General features: G+C 66.1%; 3 protein-coding genes across 3 annotated transcripts; 1 reads left to right on the forward strand and 2 right to left on the reverse strand.

The window, feature by feature from the left end:
• Positions 1–410: 410 nt before the first annotated feature.
• On the reverse strand, positions 411–1,169 carry EMIHUDRAFT_107901 (hypothetical protein; the record flags this gene model as incomplete). The annotated part of the gene is made up of 1 exon (XM_005756419.1): positions 411–1,169. The coding sequence occupies one exon, from the start codon at positions 1,167–1,169 to the stop codon at positions 411–413; it is 759 nt and encodes a 252-aa protein (XP_005756476.1).
• Positions 1,170–3,615: 2,446 nt separating this feature from the next.
• Positions 3,616–5,693, forward strand: Rab1a-1 (rab family GTPase). The gene is made up of 7 exons (XM_005756420.1): positions 3,616–3,659; positions 3,824–3,958; positions 4,033–4,098; positions 4,205–4,297; positions 4,417–4,542; positions 4,852–5,017; positions 5,213–5,693. Exons 1-7 carry the CDS (start codon positions 3,657–3,659, stop codon positions 5,227–5,229), a joined length of 606 nt encoding a protein of 201 aa, XP_005756477.1. The 5' UTR covers positions 3,616–3,656; the 3' UTR covers positions 5,230–5,693.
• A 9,860-nt stretch (positions 5,694–15,553) lies between these two features.
• Positions 15,554–18,303, reverse strand: EMIHUDRAFT_107905 (hypothetical protein; the record flags this gene model as incomplete). Its single annotated transcript, XM_005756421.1, has 7 exons — positions 15,554–15,784; positions 16,183–16,348; positions 16,421–16,461; positions 16,513–16,727; positions 16,759–17,125; positions 17,308–17,429; positions 17,478–18,303. 7 exons carry the CDS (start codon positions 18,301–18,303, stop codon positions 15,554–15,556), a joined length of 1,968 nt encoding a protein of 655 aa, XP_005756478.1.
• Between the last annotated feature and the right edge of the window lie 1,844 nt (positions 18,304–20,147).

Below are 20,147 nucleotides of genomic sequence, written 5' to 3' on the forward strand. Positions count from 1 at the left end.
CCGAGTCGCTCCGCGCGGCAGGCGGAGCGCGCGCGCGGGCCAGGAAGCTCTCGGCAGGCTGCAGAGGACATCTGCACTTATTGCGGGGCGGGCGGGGCGGGCGGATCCACTTTGTATTCGCCACACGCCCTGGCCGGCCTCCCTACCGGTATAAATACGGCGGAGGTATTCTTTTGGCGGCCTTGAACGAACGATGTCCATGTGCGACCAATCACATGGGAGAACGACACACATACGTCTCAACAGCTCAGTAGACAGTACCAATCTGGGCACAGCCACAGGCCACAGTACTACTAGTATCTACGAGTAGCCGAGAGGGCACGCGCTTCACACTGCAAATGGTTTAGGCAGGCTCCCCCAAAGCTCCGCCGGGTGTGTCCCACCGAGCACCGTTGCCTCACTTGGCCGCGTTACCTCACTCGGCCGCGGCCGCCGGCAGCGTTCTGTTCCTTCTTCTTGTCGTAAACCTTGTCAAACTGCTCCTGGCTCTTCCGCCGCGCCGGCGTCTCGGGCTCCTTGCCGATGACTATCCGCTCCGCTCGCGCGCTCACGCCGCCACCGCGGTAATCGCGGCTGAGCTTTCCGAGAAAGCCGCAGCGCAGCAGATCATCAAAGGGCTCCTCGCGCGGCACCACGCTGAGCATCGGCTCCTCGGCCTTGGCGCCCATCAGCGACTCTAGCAGCGAGGGCGCTGGCGGGCGAATGGCCCAGGCGAGCTCCACGGGCTCGGCGAGATCGATCCACAGCCGGTTCGTCTCGAAATCGTTGAGGCACTCGTACGCCCAGCGCTCGATGAGTGGTCGCTGCTTCGCCACCGCCGCCGCCAAGTCGCTCACGGACTCACACGCGACCACGCCGATGTTGCTCCAATGCGGGACGGTGCTCGTTTGCCTTGCAAACACGCCCGCCTCGACGCTGTCCTTGTCCTTGGGCGCCCACGCTCGCAGGTCGAGCGACGTCTTTGGTAGCGCCTTACTCGGCATCAACGAGAAGTAGGCCTCTCGCTGCGCCGCCGCGCACGCCTCACTCACTTCAACGAGGGCGAGGAGCGGCCGCCCGACACGCACCGGCGTGACGAGCGGAGAGGTGTCGATTCTGAGGCCGTTGAGCGTGGCCGGGGCGAGCGCCGAGATGCAGGCAGTCGTCAGGATCGCGACGGGCGGCAGCATTGCGAATGAAGTGCGCGCAAGAAGAATTCTTGGGAATTTGCGCCACGGCGCTGCATCATGTACTACCGCTCCACGCCAAAGCGCGGCGACGGTGCTCGCCGGCGCTCGCGTGCCTTCGGTGCTCGGGCGCGCTCACCGTTGTGGTTGTTCAGGGCGGCTCGCACAGCGCCCGCACACAACACACACACACACACACACACACACACACACACACACACACACACACAAATCACACACACACACACACACACACACACACACACACACACACACACACACACACACACACACACACACACACACACACACACACACACACACACACACACACACACACACACACACACACACACACACACACACACACACACACACACACACACACACACACACACACACACACACACACACACACACACACACACGCACGCACGCACACACACACACACACACACGCACGCACGCACGCACGCACCTACCAACGCACACATGCACACACACACACACCATGCACAGACACACATCCCCTTCGAAGTCCCCTTCCCCCCCAAGACCCTCAAGGACGAGGACACGCGCAGGCCGCACATCTAGCGAAGCCCACAGAGAGGGAGACTCCTACCACCGCACCTGCCACCCTCGGCGCGTGAGCCTCGGCCGCCTCTGTCACTGTGCCTGTGGTAGTGAAAGAGACTGCCAGCGAGGAAGCTGGAGGTTAGGTCGCTAGACTGAGATGAGACCGCCAGTGGAGTTGGGAGTCCACCGAGCACCGCGCTGCGAGCCTGTGTGTCGTGTCCCTTGGCAGTGGCAGGAGAACCCCCCTGTGCCCTTGATCGTCCTTCCAAAATCCTGCTCGTGCTCCTCCCATCCCTCATTTGGGTTGTCTGTTCTCTTTCGTGGTGAGCCGGTGTGTGTGCCAGTCCGCGCCAGTCCGCGCCCTTGTCGTGCCAGCGTGCTGTGAGAGAGGCTTGTATTTTAAGAATTCTTTCTTGCGCCCTTGTCGTGCCAGTGTGCTGTGATAAATAAATAAATAAAAACGGACACCTCTCTACTGTGAGATGGGTAAAAAGGAACAGGCCCCCGTAGTGTGCTGTGAGAGAGGCTTGTATCTTAAGAATTCTTTCTTGAGCACTTGAGCACTGGATAGGGTCGATTCCGCATGGTACGGGCCCCCTCGATCGTCTCGCCCTCCCTCACTGGGGTGTTCATTGGGGGGGTCCATAACAAACACGGTACAGGATCGAGGTGCACGCTGCCGAAGCAGTGTCGTCCCCCCTCTCCATCGTCTCACTGGGAGACGTCGGCGGTGGTGGCGGTGTGACCGATCGAGCTACAAGAGGAGCTTGTTCGCGCTGCGCTAGCTAGGCTGAGACTACCCACCCTGGAAATTACGGCTTGAGGGTAAATAAACGTTCGACGTATCACACAGCACACTACACACCTTACACACACAGCTAGAGAGAGAGAGAGAGAGAGAGAGAGAGAGGACTAGGTCCAGCCCTGGGTGGCGCAAGATCTGAGGTTTTGTGACAATCCTCAGATCCGTGTTTTTCTCGTTGTTTTGTCGCTCGCTCCGCTCGCCACCTCACGCTCCGTAGCCCGGCCATGGCCAGTACCCCGCGTCTCAGTGAGACGCGTGGTACCATCCAACTCCGGTCGACGGGCTCGAATGCGCTCAGCCTCAGGAGGGACAAAACCGCGCGAATTCTGCACGCCTCGCTGCACCGCTGGCTTGACTGAATCAGGCAGCAGCAGGCTGCTGCTGCTGCCACAGCAGCAGTCTGCTGCGGCCCTAATACGCAAGTTGATGACTAGCAGCACTGCCGGGGGCATTCGAGCCGCCACAGCCGGTGTGCTGTGCACTGCCACCTGCCCGCGGCTACGCACAATGTGCGCTCGCATTGGATGAGCCCTGCTGATGGACCTGCATCGCCTAGCTGCACGAGAGCAATGCCGCAGGCAGTGGCCGTGGCATACACTGCGAGCACACTTGGTGCAGCTGCGAGGTGCAGCAAGAGCACGTCGTTCCTGCCTCTGATGCCACTCTCGCGGCTTGCAGCGCGTCACTCGCGCATGCTCTCCAGGAGCTATGGCGGGCGCGTGTGTGGGGCTGTAGCCTGTGTTTGGCCGGTTCTGACCCGTTTACTATCAGTATCATGTCCGGGCCACAAAAAATCGCACACGGGTAGCGGCTCAGGGGCCCAGTAAGTCGCGGAATCGCCAAATGTCACAACCTGCGCCACCCAGGGCTGGACCTAGTCAGAGAGAGAGAGAGAGAGAGAGAGAGAGAGAGAGAGAGAGAGAGCCCATGACTTAGTTGGTATAGTACCCACCTTCACATAAAAATGTTTCTTTTTTTAGGGAGGTTTTGCGGAATTTCGAGGCCGGCCGAAGAGAGGCGCGGGTAAGTTGGTTTGTTTAAGGAAAAGAAAGAAAAAGACCTACGCACCTTGTCTCACGGCCGCCGCCCGCCTCACCCGGCTAAAAGACATGGCGCCTGCCCGCCACCGCCCGCTCACCCGCCTCGCGCTCGCCGCCGCACCCGCCACGCTCGAGCTGCCGTCGCGCCCCCGCCCCGCCCTCGCGCGCCGCGCGGGCGCGCTCCACACACCCGCGCGCCTTCACCGCCAAACCGCCGCGCCGACTCCTCTGCGCAGAGCCAGCAAGAGTACGACTACGTGTTCAAGCTCGTGCTCATCGGCGACTCGGGTGTCGGAAAGTCTTGCCTGCTGCTGCGCTTCGCTGACGACACGTACACCGAGTCGCACATCAGCACCATCGGCGTGGATTTCGTGCGCCGCCGCCGCGCCCGCCCAGCTGTCCGGCTGCGGCGCTGTGCTCACCCAGGATGCCCACCGCGTCGCAGAAAATCCGCACGATCCAGCTCGAGGGCAAGACCATCAAGCTGCAGATTTGGGACACGGCGGGGCAGGCGCGCGCGCGCCCATTTCCAGATTCCGTTTGACGCAGAGAGACACGTCAGTAAAAGACGTGCAGTCTGCCGGCGCTGATCGCGCTTCCGTCACCGCGCAACGCAGGAGCGCTTCCGCACGATCACGAGCAGCTACTACCGCGGCGCGCACGGCATCATCGTGGTGTACGACACCACCGATGCCGAGACCTTCGAGCACGTGAGTTGGCCCGGCCCTCAGTGTCCTGCCACGTCCTGCCGCATCAGCACGTGCCTCTCCGTCGCGTGAGGGTGGCGCGCCTTGAACGCTCGCCCTCCCTGCCTCTCCGGACGGCGCAGGTCAAGACGTGGCTGCACGAGATCGACAGGTATGCGTCGGAGAACGTCAACAAGCTCCTCGTTGGCAACAAGTCCGACCTGACATCGAAGCGCAGCGTCGAGACGGAGGCGGCAAAGGAGTTTGCGGTGCGCGGCGCCCCGCATGCCAAACCCCGCGCGCCAGCTCTCCCGCCCTCCCGTTGGGTCGGCGCTGCGCGCCCCACCTTCCCGATCCCCTCCACTTCCCGCCTCCTTCCCCCCCCCCACCCCCCCACCCCACCCCACCCCCTCCCTTCCTCCTTGCTCGCCCCACCCGGCTTTTGCCGTCCGCCGGGCTCGCCTGCGCCGGGCACGCTCGCCCGAGACAGCTAGACCCCCTGCGCCTCGCCGCACGCCGGCCGCGCCTGGCTCACGCCGCACCCCCCTCCCCCCACCCGCCCCTTCACCTCCGCGCAGCAATCTGTCAACATCCCCTTCCTCGAGACGTCCGCCAAGAATGCAAGCAACGTCGAGGACGCCTTCATGTGCATGGCGACCGAGATTAAGAAGCGCATGGCCTCGGCACCATCCAACGAGCCGTCGCGGAAAATCAACATGAAGGCTGGCGAGACCGTGAAGTCGGGTGAGCGCCGCCGCCCACACGCCACCGCCGCGCCCTGCTCCTGCGCTCCCCGGCGTTTCGTTGTAGCCGCACCAGCCGCCGCACCCGCCGCGAGGCGCATCACGCAGGGCCGACCGCCACCCCTGCTTCCGCGCCGCTCCACCCCACTCGTGCGCGCGCCTCGGCCTCACCGCCGGCGCGTCTCCCCTTGTCCAGGCGGGGGCTGCTGCTAGAGGCGCGCGGGGAGGGGCGGCCGGCACCGCGGCGGCAGGCGGCCCCAGCGAGGCTTGCTGCGCGAGCCGCCGCTGCGGCCCGCAGGGGCGTGGGCCCCTACGTAGGCTCCTAGCCGCGTCTTACGTTATGTGTCAATCCGTGCTTCGAGGTGCAGTGGGAGGGTTGTGATTGCGCTGCGGCGGCGCGGGCGAACAGGCAGCCACCGGCCGGGGCTGCTCCTCCTTGTACGCCATGTGTGGAAGGGTCGGGGAGTGGCGGCGGGGCGCCGCCGCTCTGCGCGCGCGCGCGTCCCGCAGGCTCTCGCTCTTTCCTCCTCCCCCTCCTTGGGGGAGAGCCCCATCCGGCGCTCCCGGCGCGCGCGCGTTTTCGAGCGCCGTTTTCGAGTTGAGAGCCGCCTATGTGTTTCCAGCCGCCGCGCTATCGATCTTTTTTGTAATGTTAACTCCTACGCACAAAGTGGTCGACGCAACCCCGGACTAGCGAATCCCAGCGTGCATCTCGCGACCTATCTGCGCTGGGGCCTGGGCACTCTCCCCGGTCTCCCCGCGGCAGACGCCAAGACCCCGCCCCCGCCCGCGCCCCGGCCCCGCGCACACTTGCCCTAACTGCACACAGGGAACGCGACCCACACAAAGCCCCAAAGTAGGCATACCCCCCCGGCGCAGTGTCCCCCGCTATGTGTCACCGTTTGTCGGGGCACGCTAACTCCTACGCACAACACATGCAGCGCCTTACACCTCATAGGCTAGAGTTGCGCCGCGGCTCATACGCCCGCGCGCGGACGGCCGCGCGGCGCGAATGAGCATCCGCCCGTCCGTCCGCGCCGCCGCCGCCGCCGGCGGCGGCGGCGGCGGCGGCGGCGCGGTCCGCCTCGTCCAGCTCCCGCGTCGCGCGCAGCGCGCCACAGAGCTGGCCGGCACTGCTCCGCACGTGGCTGCTGCCCGTGGCGGCCACGGCCTCCGACCACGCCGCGCTGTAGGACGCCTGCGCTCAGCCCAAGCGGCGTCAGCCTCGGTCGGCCTGCCTCAGTAGGAGGAGAGAGGGGCGGGAGGGCGCGGCGCGCCTCGAGGGAGGAGAGCTGCGGCAGCAGCTGCTCTATCTGCGCGCCGCACGACCCTCTCTCGGCGGCCGCCTCCCCGCTCCGCCGCGCCATGGCGGACGCCTCGTCGAGCGCAGAGGCAAACGCCTCCCCGTCGGCAGCCCAGCCAGCGTGGCACTTGACGGGCCGAAAGTGGCCGCCGTCGCGCAGCGCGTGCAGCGCGGCGAAGCCGTCGGCGTGCCGCGCCTCGCGCAGCTCCTGCGCGAGCAGTTCGAGGGCGGGCCAGTCCACCTCGGCGATGGGCACCTGCAGTGTCAAAACAGAGCCTCCTCTCTTTCGGCGTCGACGCACGGGGACTGCGGCTAGGCTCATGGGCACCGCCGCGGGCGGGTCACAAGGCTGCGCCACGTGCAGGCTGTAGCACAGGAACAGGCCGCCGACTCGCGCCTCGAACGCCGCGTTGACGCGCGGCTGCATGTGGCGCGCGACGGCGCGGAGCAGCAGCTCCACCCACTGCGCGTCCGTCTCGTCTACGGCGGAGATGCGGCCGCAGCGCTCTCGCATCCCGAGCAGCCGCCCCGGCCGCAGCGTCCTCCAGATCTCGGAAAACTCAGCAAATCCGCTGCCGCCGCCGGCCGCCACCGCCTCGGCAAAGCGCCGCACGCACTGCTCAATGTCGTAGAGCACCTGGGGCTGCAGCGGCGCCCAGGATACCAGGCCGGCAGTGCCACGATGCGGACCGCGAAACTGCCGGCCGCCTCGCTCGCCCTTGGTCGGCATACGAAGGCGCGCCCAGGCGTTCCCGCCAAAAGAATTTCTTAGGGGGAAGCCTCTCTCCCAGCACACTGGCACGACAAGAGAAAGCCGGTTGTACCTGGGGGAGGGCCCGGGCACAGGTTCGGGGAAAAGGGCCCCTGCGCGAGGGCCTATGCGCGCTCGCGCTCAGTGCTCCACCTTTGCAGGAAGAGGCGCCGCAATCGGCGCGGCCCGTTCCCCGGGCTGTGTGGGCATCTGCCGGCGTCGGTCAGTCACCGGCCGAGAGGCGCCGCGGGTGAGGCGGCGCGGCTGCATTTTGAACGCGCCGCACTGACCCCGTCGAGAGGCGGCGGCCAGCACCGCTCTTCGGCCGCCACGACAGTAATGCCCCAGCCGAAGCCCCAGCCGACTCCGCGTGAACTCTCGAGGGATCTCGAGTTGCGGTCCCCGCTGCTCGGTGTACGAACTCTGTTCACAGACCTTGTTATTGACAAGAAAATACGTCCTATGGCGCTTTGCGCTGGTCTATGAGACTTGAGAGGTTGACACCGAGCAGCTGGGAGTGGCTGCGGCTATAGCAGACAGTCGGCATTACGAAGGCGGAGGGGCTCAAAAGAATTCGCGCCAAAAAATATTAACAACGAAGGCGCTCTCAAAGAAAAAAGCTCTCTAAAGGAGTGTGCGGGTCAGTGTGGCCACGACCGGCCGCACAGGCCGTGCCAAGCTCCGCCGGCGTGGCAGCAGCTAGGCAGCGCCACCATGCACGGCCTTTCTCGCGCCTTTGCTAGCACATTGGCCGACGCCGGTGCGCATCGATCGCATCTGCTGTCGCTCGCCGCCAAGATTGCTGGCCTTTGAGGCTGGCGCAACGGAACGCCAGCAGCGAGGCTGGGCTGCCACTGAGCGGCGCGGCGCGACGGTGAGGCCAGCCAGAAGACGAGCATAACCCCGCCGCTGCGGCAAATCAGAGGCAGCCACTTGCGGGTCCGGTTTTGTTTGCCTCGCCCGGTCGGTCGGCTTTCTCGCGCATGTATATGCGATGGGACTGGCCCCGACGGTTTACGCCGGCGGCCCCCGCCGAATGTCACGAGGAGACAAAAGAATTCGTCCCAAAAAAATTAAAGAACCAAGGCGCTCTCAACGAAAAAAGATCTCGGTGCCGATCGGCTTCGCGTCGCGGACGTACGCAGACTGGCTCCGCGCGTACATGCGCCACCGAGAGGTGTCCAGGCTTGATGGAGCTGCTCCCGTCGCTGCTCTTCAACCTTGCCCTCGCTGGAACCCTCCTCTCTCTGCTCGCCTGGCTCCTCAAGCCCGTGCTGCCGTTTCTCAGAGAGTCGATCCAGCACGCTGCGTTTGCTGTGTGTGCAGCGTGTGTCGATGCTCTCTCCCGCCTTATCGCCGCAGTCATCACGCACCCCGCGATGGCGGCCGCGCTGAACGACATCATCACCGACGCCATCGTCCAAGGGGTGCGTATCGCCGGCCATGCCCGCCGGACTCACACCGCCCACCCGCTGGACTCACAGATGTTGACAAGAACAAGACACTTTCGCATAGGACGACAGTGAGGCTGTGAGAGACAGGCCCTCACACTGCCATACCGCTCAACGCCGGTAGTCCGCGTCGGCAAAATTCGCTGCCCCGCCTCGAGGCGCACCTGGCCCGACGCCGACAGGTGCAAGAGACGATGGTGGACGCAAAGACCCCGGAATGCGCGCGCGCCGCCTACATGGCAACGATGCCCAGGGTTCCAGCTTACCACGCCGGCAAGCATGCGCCAGCTCAAGCATGTCGCTTCTTTAGCGGCCTGCTGCGCGGCACTCTGCCGTGCTTTCACTTTTTGGACCAGCAGGCGCCTGCGGCTCGTCAGCGACGGCCGTCCGTCCCCTCAAGCCTCCGAGCCATGCCTCCCGCGCGCCAGGTGGGAAGGCACTCCCACGAGCCTGGCCGGCCTGCGCTGGGCAACGACATGGTCGACGACCTCCGCATCGAGAGCGACTTTCGGCAGCAGGCGCAGGCGCGGCTCGACGAGCTGTCCGCCGAAGTCAAGATGATGCGGGTGAGCTCGATGGGCGCGGCCACGTTCGAGGAGAGGATGGAGGCGGTGCTATCGCCAACGCGCGATCCGCGCGTCCACCCGCCGCGGCCGCACCTGACCCCGCTCGACGTGGGGCCGGAGTCGCCGCGCCGGGGAACCGCGCCCGCCGCGTTTGGCGCTTACTCGTACGATTGCTAGCGGGCCAGGGCGCTTCTCGTTGACTGGGCGACTTTGAGGGAGGCCCCGGCGGCGTGTAAGTACGGAGGTCTGTGGGAGTTATGTTTAAAAGTTAGCGCAGCTCCCTTTTTGCGAATGGAGAGCTGGCCGCAGGCATCCATGCGTGCGAGTGGCTGAGCGCGCCCTGGTGTGTGTCGAGGTGGCGGTGTCGCGAGGCCCGGCGGGGTGTCGAGCTCGAGGGTGTTGAGCTGCTGTCGAGGGATAGAGGTGTCGAGCCCTGTCGAGGGGAGTCGACGGGAGTCGAGGGGAGTCGAGGGTGTCGAGGGTGTCGAGTTGGCACTGATTTTGGTGTCGACCATAAATTCTCGCCACTGGAACACATGCTACTTACAGCTGGGGTGTCGAGGGTGTCGATTTTTGGTGTCGAGGTGACTGAGTGCAGTCAGTGTCGAGGTTTCGTGGTGTCGAGGAAGTTGTCGAGGTGTCGTGTGTCGAGGCCAGGTTTCAGGCGAGTGGCTACTTTTGTCGTTGTATGTGTGGCTGTTTGTGGCCCCGGAAAAGCTGACACTCTCTCCAACCCGAGAGAGAGGGGAACGTGACGGCCGTCAAAACTTATCCACCCCGTTTGGCGACGCGGAGACCTTGGCGGAGGGGGTTGAAACTACGCCAACGGACCCCGCGAGACCGAGAGTAACTGTGAAGTCAGGGGTTGTGAACTGTCTTTGTTTTCTGGCCTGGGTTGTTTTTTTGCGTGATGTGTGCCGTCCGACTAAAGAACGACAAAACCAGAACAAAACAACACAAGTTATGTCACAAGAGAGAAAGAAAGAAAACAGAGAGCCCAAGGGAGCGATGGGACGGCATGCCGCCACCACACGCCGTCCGACTGCCGCGCTCGATTTCTTCAAACTCGAGTTGGCGGCTTATCTCCCGCCTTTGAGTTCGGCCGGGGGAGCTGGTGTTGCTAGCAATGCCAACGAGAGCCAGACGGGCGAGCAGGTACAAGCAGGCGAAGGCTGCCACTGCCCGGAGCCGGCTCGCCGAGGGGAGTGCCGTCCGCCGCGTGCTCGCCGGGCCGCCTGACATCTTGCAGCACATGATACAGAGTGGCGGCGCCTTGGTGTGCGGGCGTTGGAGCGCAGTTTGCAAGGCGACTCGCGCCGCGAGCGCAGACGGGCTTCGCGTCCTCGCGGGCGCCGAGCTTGCAGGGCGAAGCTGGGAGAGGTGCCTGGACGCGAGCGACATCTACGCCGAGTGCGAGGCTCGCGATGGGCTCACGCTGCCGCCGGTCCGCCTCCTCAAGAGCTCGTGGCTGCTCGCGCGCGCACGCGACATCAAGTCCGCCTCTCCCGGGCGCACCCCCGCCCTCTCTCTCCCCTCGAGGCGGGATCTAGAGGCGAGACACCCCGACGCCTTCTACACGCCGGAGGAGGTGCGCGCCCTGCGGCGGGGGCCCGCCCTTTCAGGGCGAGCCCTGTCGGTCGTGGTCCTCAGCCACCGCCGCGCGCCTGGCGCGCACCCTGACCGCGTCGGCGCAGCGATCGTCCGGCTGTGCGACGCGATGCACGCGGCGATGACTACCGCCGTCGCCGACTCACAGTGCGCGCGCCCCCCCCTGGCTGCCTGGCAACGCGCCTGTGAGTAAGGCATTCGAAAGTGAGCGGCTCGACGTCTCCAGGTACACGTGGAAGACCCTTCCGGGCGAGGTTGCCGTCTACTACGACTGGTGCAGCCTCTACCACGAGACGCCCTCCCGGCCGCGCACGAGCGAGGAGGAGGCGCGGCCACCCTCGCCACTTGCAGTAGCTCTAGCTGGGCGTGTGCACAAGCCTCTCGGTACGGCAGAGAGCTTGATGCTTGTGCCTTCACCTAGGCGGCCTTCTCCGCCGCGCGCAGCCGGCGGCTGATGTGGTGCGCGTAGACACGCTGACGATGCGTCTCCCTCTGCTGGACCCTTCCGCGAAGCGTCTCGGAACCTCCGCACAGGTACGCGCACGCGCTGACGACCTGCTTCTTCCTCTTCGCTCCGGGTCCGCCCCTCGCCGAGCAGCGACGCGTGAGCGACGCCCCGCGAGGCCCGGCGAGGGGGTGTGGCGCGGAGGAGAGGGCGAGTCGATCGAGCCGCTGCATAGGTGAGCGAGGCGCTGGGCGAGACCCTGTTTCAGCCGTGCTGCGAGCCGTCGGGCCTGGCCCCGCCCGCCCCGCTCGAGGTGTGTGTGTGGGCTGGCTCGAGGAGAAGAGACATGCGTCTCTCCCGCACATGGCACGTCCCTGAAGACGGGCGGGGCGTGTCCGCAGGACGGCTGGTTCGAGGCCGAGTTCCACGCGGCCACGCTCGCAAAGTCGTGCCGCCTAGAGCGGCAGAGCGGCAGATCACAGCACACCTTCGCGTCGTACTCCCGCGCGCGAGGACTAGGGGAGGGATGGACTAGGGGAGGGATGGACTGCAGGGGAGGGATGGGCTCGGGGAGCTCCGACTCCGGTTCCCCATTGGGTCTCCATTGGTTCACTGCACGCGCCAGGTCGTGGACCTCGAGCGGGTGGCAGCAAGTCTACGACGTCGGCGGAGAGACCGAGGAGCGGGAGGGGCAGAGGCCCGCGTCTCGCCACACTGCGCTACCCGGCAACCGCCCCCTCTGCTCTTGAGTACGCGTAGGAGCGGGGGGAGGGAGGCCGCGTCAAGCTCTTCGCACGGCGACCGCCCATCGGCCCGGCCGAGCTCCACGGGCTGCTCTCCTCGCGGAAGTTCGCCGACGCCGCAGACGCCGAGCTGGCCACTTCTACCCGCGCCGTGTGCGAGGCCGCCCTCCCGAGAGGCGGCTCTTCACCGCTACGGCCGTGATCAGGCCACTTTCCTCTACGCCAAGACGGCGGTGACGACCCTCCGCAGCGCGACGCGGCTGCGGTCCCACGGCGGTGGGTTGTGGCTCGGTGTGAAAGAGAGGCTGTTCACGCCGGCAGGTCCCGTGAACAGGTCCTCACTCGAGCGGCGTGCGCTCTGCTCCTCGCCCGCGAGCGGCGTCTCCTTATACCTGTGGCTGTGAACACTGCAGGTTCAACTCGAGCGGATGGGGGCCCGCGCAGCTGCAGCGCTTCATCGGCCTCTGGCTTCCAGACTGCGAACGTCTGGAGACGATCTCGTTCGCGTCCAACCCGATCGGGCCGGAGGGCGCGCGAGATCAGCCGAGATCACACCCGAGATCAGCCGAGATCGCACCCGAGGTCTCCACGTCCAAAGAGAGTCCGCACAGCCGGGGTGCAGGAGGGGCGCGGAGAGGTGCACTCGCCAGCCCGCCCCCGGGGGAAGGAGCCTGCTGGCCTGCTCGGAGCCTTCCCAGAGCCTTCCCAGAGCCTTCCCGTGTACTTCCCGTGTAGGGGCGGCGATGCTGTGCGACTCGCTGCGCCTCGGCCACTGCCCGCTCGCCGAGGCCCTCAACTTCTTCAACAACCAGATCGGCGACGAGGGCCTCGTGCACGTGGCATCCCTTCTCAAGGTGCGGCACCGGGCGCCCTGCAGCCTCCCTGCAGCCTGTGCACGCGCTGTCCTGAGAATGCCTCATCATGGGGCGTGGGGATGTGCGAGGGTGGTGTGCCCTTGGCCCCTCTTAATCCCCCTCCCCTCCCAGGAGCGCGAGGCGCGGCGGGCGCTCGAGCGCCAACGGCACGAGCTGCGCTTCGAGCAGGCGCGGATCGAGGAGCGGCTCGTCGACCACGCCCTGGAGGCGCGCATCGCGCAGCTCAAGGGCAGGCCCGCTGTCCTGGACATTGGGGGCGCGGCGGAAGAGGCGCGCGTCGGTACGCCGAAGTGGTGGGCGGACATCGAGAAGACGGCGGCGGGCAAGGCGGCGGGCAAGGCGGCCGAGTATGCACACGAGATGCTGGCGCCGGCCGAGGTGCTCGTGCCGGAGTCTCGGCCGGCGTCCCCCACGAGCACAGAGGAGCGCTGGAGCGACGCCGCAGCTGGAGACTTGGAACAACTGCGGCTTGTGCGGGAGGAGGCGGCGAGGCTCGAGCGCCGGAGGCCGGCCCCGCCGATCCTGCCCCGCCTCGCCAAAGTGCGCGTCGGGCGGAACGGCATCTCCCACAAGGAGATGCAGGCCTTCAAAGCACTGTGCGGAAGGCTCGGCATCACGTGCGAGGCATAGGTAAAATTGCATGCTTGGTTGTAATATGCGTGAGATTTTCACAGGGCGGACGCTCTCTCGACAGCTGCTCGACAGAGCACAGATACGACAGAGCCCATCATTGTACATTGACAATGATAATACGTATTGATATGACATATGTGTCTCCCGCGCGCGCGTATGTGTGATTCATTCGACATCTCTTAGTCTTAAAGCCGTACTAGCACGGTGTACCACATACCAGCTGCCACACTAATACCAGGCTGCAAACCTCGCAGGAGAACGAACGCTCTGGCCCCCTTTATTCCAGCACCCAGCACGCGCAAGTCCAAGTGCTGATCTGCTGTGCCCTGTGCACCATCCACCAAGGACCCCAGGGGGGTGCTCACGGGCCTGCGCGTCGCTGAGCCGTGCTCCATCTCGGTTGCTACCACCCACGAGCTCTGAACGCCAACGGGACGAGTCCATGACACGTCTGCGATACGTCCGCAGGTTGCCGCCACCCACGAGCTGCTCACCCACCTGCTCCTCGCGCTAATGCACAACGTTGGCGGGGCGGACGCGGGGCGGCAGGCGCGCGAGCTCTCCTACCTCTGCGGCGAGCCTCATTTCCGCGCAATTGCCGGGATCGTTGGCCACGGTGCCAACCGGCAGGCCGACTCGAAGACCGGCCGCGCCCTCCGCGCCGAGGGCCGTCGCTGGGCGCAGCACGTGCTCGAGTCGCCATACTCATGGATCCTCTCGACCCTTTACATCTTTGGAACCATCCTGGCAGGAGCGACGCCGCTGGCCGCGGTGCACGCCGCCATTGCGTCCGGCAACGAGGACGAGCCGGCGGCAGTCGCCGCCCTCTACCTGATCCGCATCGTGGATGCGATGGTGTATGCGCTTTTGCCGTGGTGGACCACGGTGGTGGTACGGCTCGTGCAGGGGCGGCCTTGGCTGCACCGGGTGGCCGGCCGGGTGGTGCTGATAGCGGACCTGCCCTATGTGAGCCAATGCGCCGAGGCCTTCCTCTCGAAGCTGTTTGCGCTCTCCTACTCCGCCACCGCCATCACCGTCTTCAGCGCCAACCCTCAGGATCATCTCACGCACCGCCACACGCACCGCATCGTGCGCGGCCTGCTTCTCGCCACGGGGCGGCCGGACGGGCGGTTGTCGGCGCTCGCGGCGGTCGAATCAAGCTCGCTCCTCTCGATCAAGCAGGCCTTCTCCATTCAGTCGCTCGGCGTGACGTGCGAGACCCTCACGCTCGGCCACAAGCACAACCCGTATAAGCTGCCGCGCGCACGAAATATCACGCTACCCACGAAGTGGCCCGAGTTTCTCTCGGAGCGACTGCTGGGACACCACCGGCCGATCCCCTCCTTGGTTGAGGGGCGGGACATGGACTCGTCGTACCACATGCAGCGCGCGGGTTCGGCGCTTCGGCCCCCGCGGCGGACGAGCCCACCGAGGACCTCAAAGTGCCAGATGTGATCGGCAAGCTCGAAGGGAGGCCGTCACCCGGCGCCATGGACGGGTACTATTCATGGCTTGGGTCCCTGCCGCGCGTGCCGGGCGCCGTGCTCCGCCTAATCCACGGGAGGGAGCCCGACGGCGAGGTCGCCGGCGCCAGCCTCTCCGGCGTTGCTCTCGAGCCCTCGTCGCCTGGCGTTCATCAACAGATGGCTCTGACGCCGGCGGAGCTGCTCGCACAGCAGCGCACTCTCGAGGTGCTCTATGAGACCCGCGTCGCTTCCCTGGAGCGTCTGGTAGGCTTCTTTGTTGTCTTCCACACCATGGCGAAGGCGGTAGAGCAGTTCTGGTCGCTCGTCTCCTTCCGCGGCTCCTCGCGTACGACTGTTCACGGACCCAATCGAGGCTGCGGGTCGCCTCGACTGCCTCGCCCGTGTCCGTGGTCCGATGGGACATCGGTGATGACTCCAATCTCCATGACGTTCGATGACAAGAGTCAGAGAGATATACGTCGTGGAGAGAGCCGTGTAAAGTCTAAAGAGGGGGACGGTGCGTGAGACTGAGAGACCGCAGCACTTTTTTACGAGCCATCTCCCCATACAACGGTGCGCAGTGTTCCTACACACCCACCGTCCCTGGCTCAGACATATGCGATATGGCAGGGACGGTGCGGTGCGACCATACCGTGTGTCTTAGAGCCGAGCCGAGCCACCCCGCCCCGCGCGCGCTCAGCCCGTCTGTCCCTCCTCCCGAGCGAGGAACTCGCGGGTGTGCCCACGCAACTCGGCCGCCTGCGCCTCGGTGAGCTCGCCCGAGCGGCTCACCTTGGGGAGCAGCTCTGGCGCCGCGGCGGAGACGGCGGCGAGGAGGTCACGAAGCAGCTGGTCGGTCGCCGCGGCGTCGCGCGTGTGCACCGCCTCGTCGAGGAGCCCGTCCGTGGCGGCGGAGAGCAGTGCGACCTGCGCCCAGAGAAGAGAGGAGCGGGGCGTCAGAGCAGGGGTGGCGTCCGCGATCAGCACAGTGACGCTCCTCACGCGGCGCTCGAACACACACACACACACACACACACACACACACACACACGCACGCACGCACGCACACACACACACACACACACACACACACACACACACACGCACCCGCACGCACGCACACACACACACACACACACACACACACACACACACACACACACACACACACACACGCACACACACACACACGCACACACACACGCACACACACGCGGACGCACACACACACACACACACACGCACACACGCACACACACACACACACACACACACACACACACGCACACACACACACGCACACACACACGCACACACACACGCACACACACGCGGACGCACAGAACGCAAGCACCCCGATGAGACGGCGCCTGCTCCCCCAAGCTGACGGGAGTGGTGTCGGGCTGCTGCAGCACGGAGATGCACGCGTCCGCGCGGATGCGCTGCGCGGGCTCGCACGCCACCGGGTCGGCCGCCGAGGCGAGCTCCAACCTGTGGGACGTGTCGTGGGCGTGTCATGGACGCGTCCTTACCACCGGGGTGGCCGCCGAGGCGAGCGCGAACCGGAGCGCGCGCGTCACGGCGCGCATGGCCGCAGAGCTCGCCTAGGCGACGCAGAGCGGGCGAGTGACCCGACGTGCCGCCGCCGGCCACACCGCCGCCCAGCGCGCCGTTGGCCGCAATTTCGTCGACCCGACGCCGATCCGCGTGAGCGACTGCGTGGGGTCGATCGGCGGCGAGCGGCCGGCGGCGGCGAGCGGCTCGGAGAGCTCGATGTGGCCGTCGACGAGCGATGTGAGCTCCTCGACGTGCGCGCCGGCCGCCCGGCCGCCGTCTGCGCGCGGGTGGCCCGAGCCCGGCGCGGGGATGCCTGCAGGAGGGCTCCGAGAAAGTTCCGGGACGCCCTGCGCGCGGGTGGGCTGCGGCCCGAGCCCTAAGGGTGCTGCCGAGCTTCTCGAGGACGGGGGGCGTGAGGGCGATGCCCTTGGCCTCGAGGGCGCGGAGCCGTCCGAGCGCGCGCTGCGAGAAGCCGGCCGCCTCGAAATCGCCGAGCGCAAAGGCGTCCGACGCGGCCGCGCCTTGAGCGACAGTTCCGGGAAGGATCAGAGGAGGCTCGGAGAGGGTTGAAAGCGTCTCCGGCGCGGCCGCGCCCGACGCGCGGACAGAAGGCGACGGCTGCAGCAGCAGCAGAGTCACCGACTCGCCCCCGAGGCGGCGGTGCGCCCGCTCGGTGAGGCAAGAGTAGAAGCCTCGCAGCATCGACCCCTCCTAAACAGCGGGTTGAAAGACGGTTCAGAAAGGCCCCGCACCAGCGGTTTGGCGCAAGCGCGGCCGCCGCCTCCTCGGGGCGCACGACCCGGCCGAGCTCCTCGCCGACCCGCACCTGTGGACCCACTCGCTGATTAGTTCACCAACTCAGCGCTGGACGGCCGACCTCGCTCGGCGCGCACCGCCGCCCGCCACAGCCGCAACAGCGGCGCCAAATCGTCGACAACGACCAACGCGTCTCCGCCCGCGCGCTGCGCCATCGAGCACGCCGCCTGCGCGGCGACGACGAGCTCCGCATCGCTCTCTGCAACCAGCAGCCGCGAGCCTACAGGAAGGTTCCGAGAAGGCTCACGGAAGGCTTCGGGCCGCGTCGCCCTCTGCAACCAGCGGCACGAGCCGTCGCCCCACTCGCTTCTCCGAGCGGCCTCGGCGCCCTCAGCGGTGGTGACGACGACACGCTTCACCTCGGGCGCAAACTGCGCCGCCCCGCTCAGCATGCGCGAGGCGAGTGCGGCGGAGCCAGAGGCGGAGGGCAGCGTCTCTGGAGCGAGCAGCAGCATCGACTGGCCGCGGCCGATCGGCGCCAGCGCATCTACCGCCGTGACACCGGTGTGGAGCGGCTTCCCGATCGGCACCCGCCTCGCCTGCGGCACCCGCTCCTCGAAGACCGCGCCGCCGCCGCCGCCGCGGCCAGCGGTTGCGAGCAGGCTGCGCACAGACATCTCGCCGGCCCAGGCCTCGTCCGGCGCGGGGAGGGGGAGCGTGAGGTTGCCGGCACCGCGCGAAGCCGCCTCGCCGAGCACGGCGGCCGGCCCACTGAGCTGCGTCGCGAAGGCGAGGCCGACGCGGCAGAAGAGCACGGCACCCACGCCGCCGTCTGCAAACGCGACTAGCGACCCGTCGGCCGGCTCGCAGCCGACCGGAGGCTCGAGCACGACGAGCTCGCCCTCGCGCCGGACAACGCTGCCGAGGGAGGTGGCGTCCTCGTCCAAGCCCGACGCGACGGCCGCCTCCCGCCGCGCCTCGAACGCGGTCGACTCGGCGTCGGAGGCGATCGCGAGCGGAGACAGCCGCACGCGCACCGGCGCCACACGGCCAAACGGCCGCACCGAGGGCGTGAGCTGGTGGCAGTGCGCCACGGCGAGCAGAAGAAGCAGGACACGGGCACGCATGTACATGCGCGCAACGTCGCGGGAGACGGAGCGAGCTGCTCCCGGAGGCTAAAAATAATGAGCGGGAATAGGACCGCCGCAAGCGGCGTGGCGTGGAGCGGTTGCGCATCCCTCCGGGGGCCCCTCTGCGCCGGGGAGGCGTTGTTGGAGGCTAGGACGCAAGCGTCCGTCGCCCTTTTCAAACTCGGGGCCCACTCCGCTAGGAACCGCTACGCTCCGACCCGACCGAATTTGGAGGGCCTAAAAGTTTAAGGTGTTGCTGCGCAAATGCTCAGCCGTTCATGGAGGCCGTCTCCGATCTGGAGGAGACGGGTCAACCCCGTGAGGACCAGATCACGAATCACGTGCGTCTCGTCGTTAGCCGGAGGGGATGTTGACACTGGCGTTGATGAGTACTCGAGTATGTACTTTCCTTGTGGCTGGTCTTCCTCGGTGTCGTGTGTGTGCCAAGTGCGCCGCCGTCATTTTCCACACATACCTAACCCATCGTTCCACCGCCCGGGCTCTGTCTATCTATCTGTCTGTCTGTCTGGACAGGGTGGCAGCCGCCAACGACCCCTGGAAACGATTCGCCGCTGAGCTCCCGCTGTGGTTTGCAGTGTGTGTGGCTCTTACGAACATACACACACACATACCCGAACGAAGGTGGATGGATGACTAACCACAGGGTTCGAGGATTTTGTAGAGGAGTGACTCTCTCTCTCTCTCTCTCTCTCTCTCTCTCTCTCTCTCTCTCTCTCTCTCTCTCTCTCTCGTTTGCCAACAACAATCCTCCAGCCTTAGAACAGAGAAGTAAAAGCCCCGTCGCTCGTTTTACTTCGCGCCCGCTTCGCCGGGGGCCGGCAGTTCAGATTGCGCGGCACTGCCGCGCTGCCTGCCATGCCCATGATGAGCATGGGCCCCGACGCTGATCACTATCAGTACGACCAGTGGCGCAGCATGCTCGCTCAAGGCGTCGGTCGCGACGTGGTGCGCTTTCGTCGCCGCTAGAATTCTGCATCGGCGGCGTCGTCAGACGTGAACCTGTGCTTAGGAAACGTGGCCTTACACCAAACACCAACAACCATCCTTCGTGCCGCAGAAGTGGGAGCATCCGTACGACCATTCGCCCCCTCCGTCGACTCCCCCACCTCCGTCTCTACCAGCTCCGCTGTACGGTGCTCAGCGGACCCGGCCCGCCTGACGCCCAACATCTTGCCCGTCCTCCAATCCCGTGTTCGTCCCACGCAGGCATCTTCAACCACACGTGCTTCGTCCCATGGGCGCACGCCGAAGCGGTGCGCCTGGCGCCGTCAGTCCCTCAAAACCCGTTTCTCTGACGCTCCTAGGAGGTCAACCACACCGGCTTCCTCGTGGATGTGCCCTTTGAGCTCCATAGCCACAGGCGCGCTCACAGAAGGCCGCCCGGCGCCGCTGCCATCCGCCCCAAATCGAGCGGGGTGGAGCGCCGCTTCGCAAGGCGTTGAGCCCGCCTCCGCAGGAGCTGTGGTGATACCGTCCTCCTCCTCGGCGGCCTCAGCCTCCTGTTTACCGCCTTCGCCCTGTTCTTCCTTCTCTCCCCTGCGAGACCCGCTCCCGCGGTGAACTTCGACGAGGCGCGCTCCCTGTGGCAGGAGGAGCCCAAGCAGCAGCGGTGCGGCGTGGCCTGCTGTAGCGGCGGTGGCTGCTCGCCGCCGTCCTGCTTGAGCAGATTCTCGTGCCACCCATGTGACTGCGTCCCAGCCCAGCAGCGCGACCTCTACAGTGCTGCAGGGGCCGAGATTGCCGAGTTCTGTGCCGGCCTTTTCGGGTGCTTGTGTGCACCCTGCGGCCGTGCTGCGGCTCTTCTTTCCCGCTGCTGGCAGAGCGTG

The sequence above is a fragment of the Emiliania huxleyi genome, assembly GCF_000372725.1.
Source record: "Emiliania huxleyi CCMP1516 unplaced genomic scaffold EMIHUscaffold_97, whole genome shotgun sequence".
Classification (NCBI taxonomy): Eukaryota; Haptophyta; order Isochrysidales; family Noelaerhabdaceae; genus Emiliania; species Emiliania huxleyi.

Coding starts and splice junctions, on each gene's coding strand:
- Rab1a-1 (XM_005756420.1), top strand. Junction 3,959..4,032: donor GCACCATCGGCGTGGATTTC/GTGCGCCGCCGC, acceptor ACCGCGTCGCAG/AAAATCCGCACGATCCAGCT. Junction 4,298..4,416: donor ATGCCGAGACCTTCGAGCAC/GTGAGTTGGCCC, acceptor CGGACGGCGCAG/GTCAAGACGTGGCTGCACGA.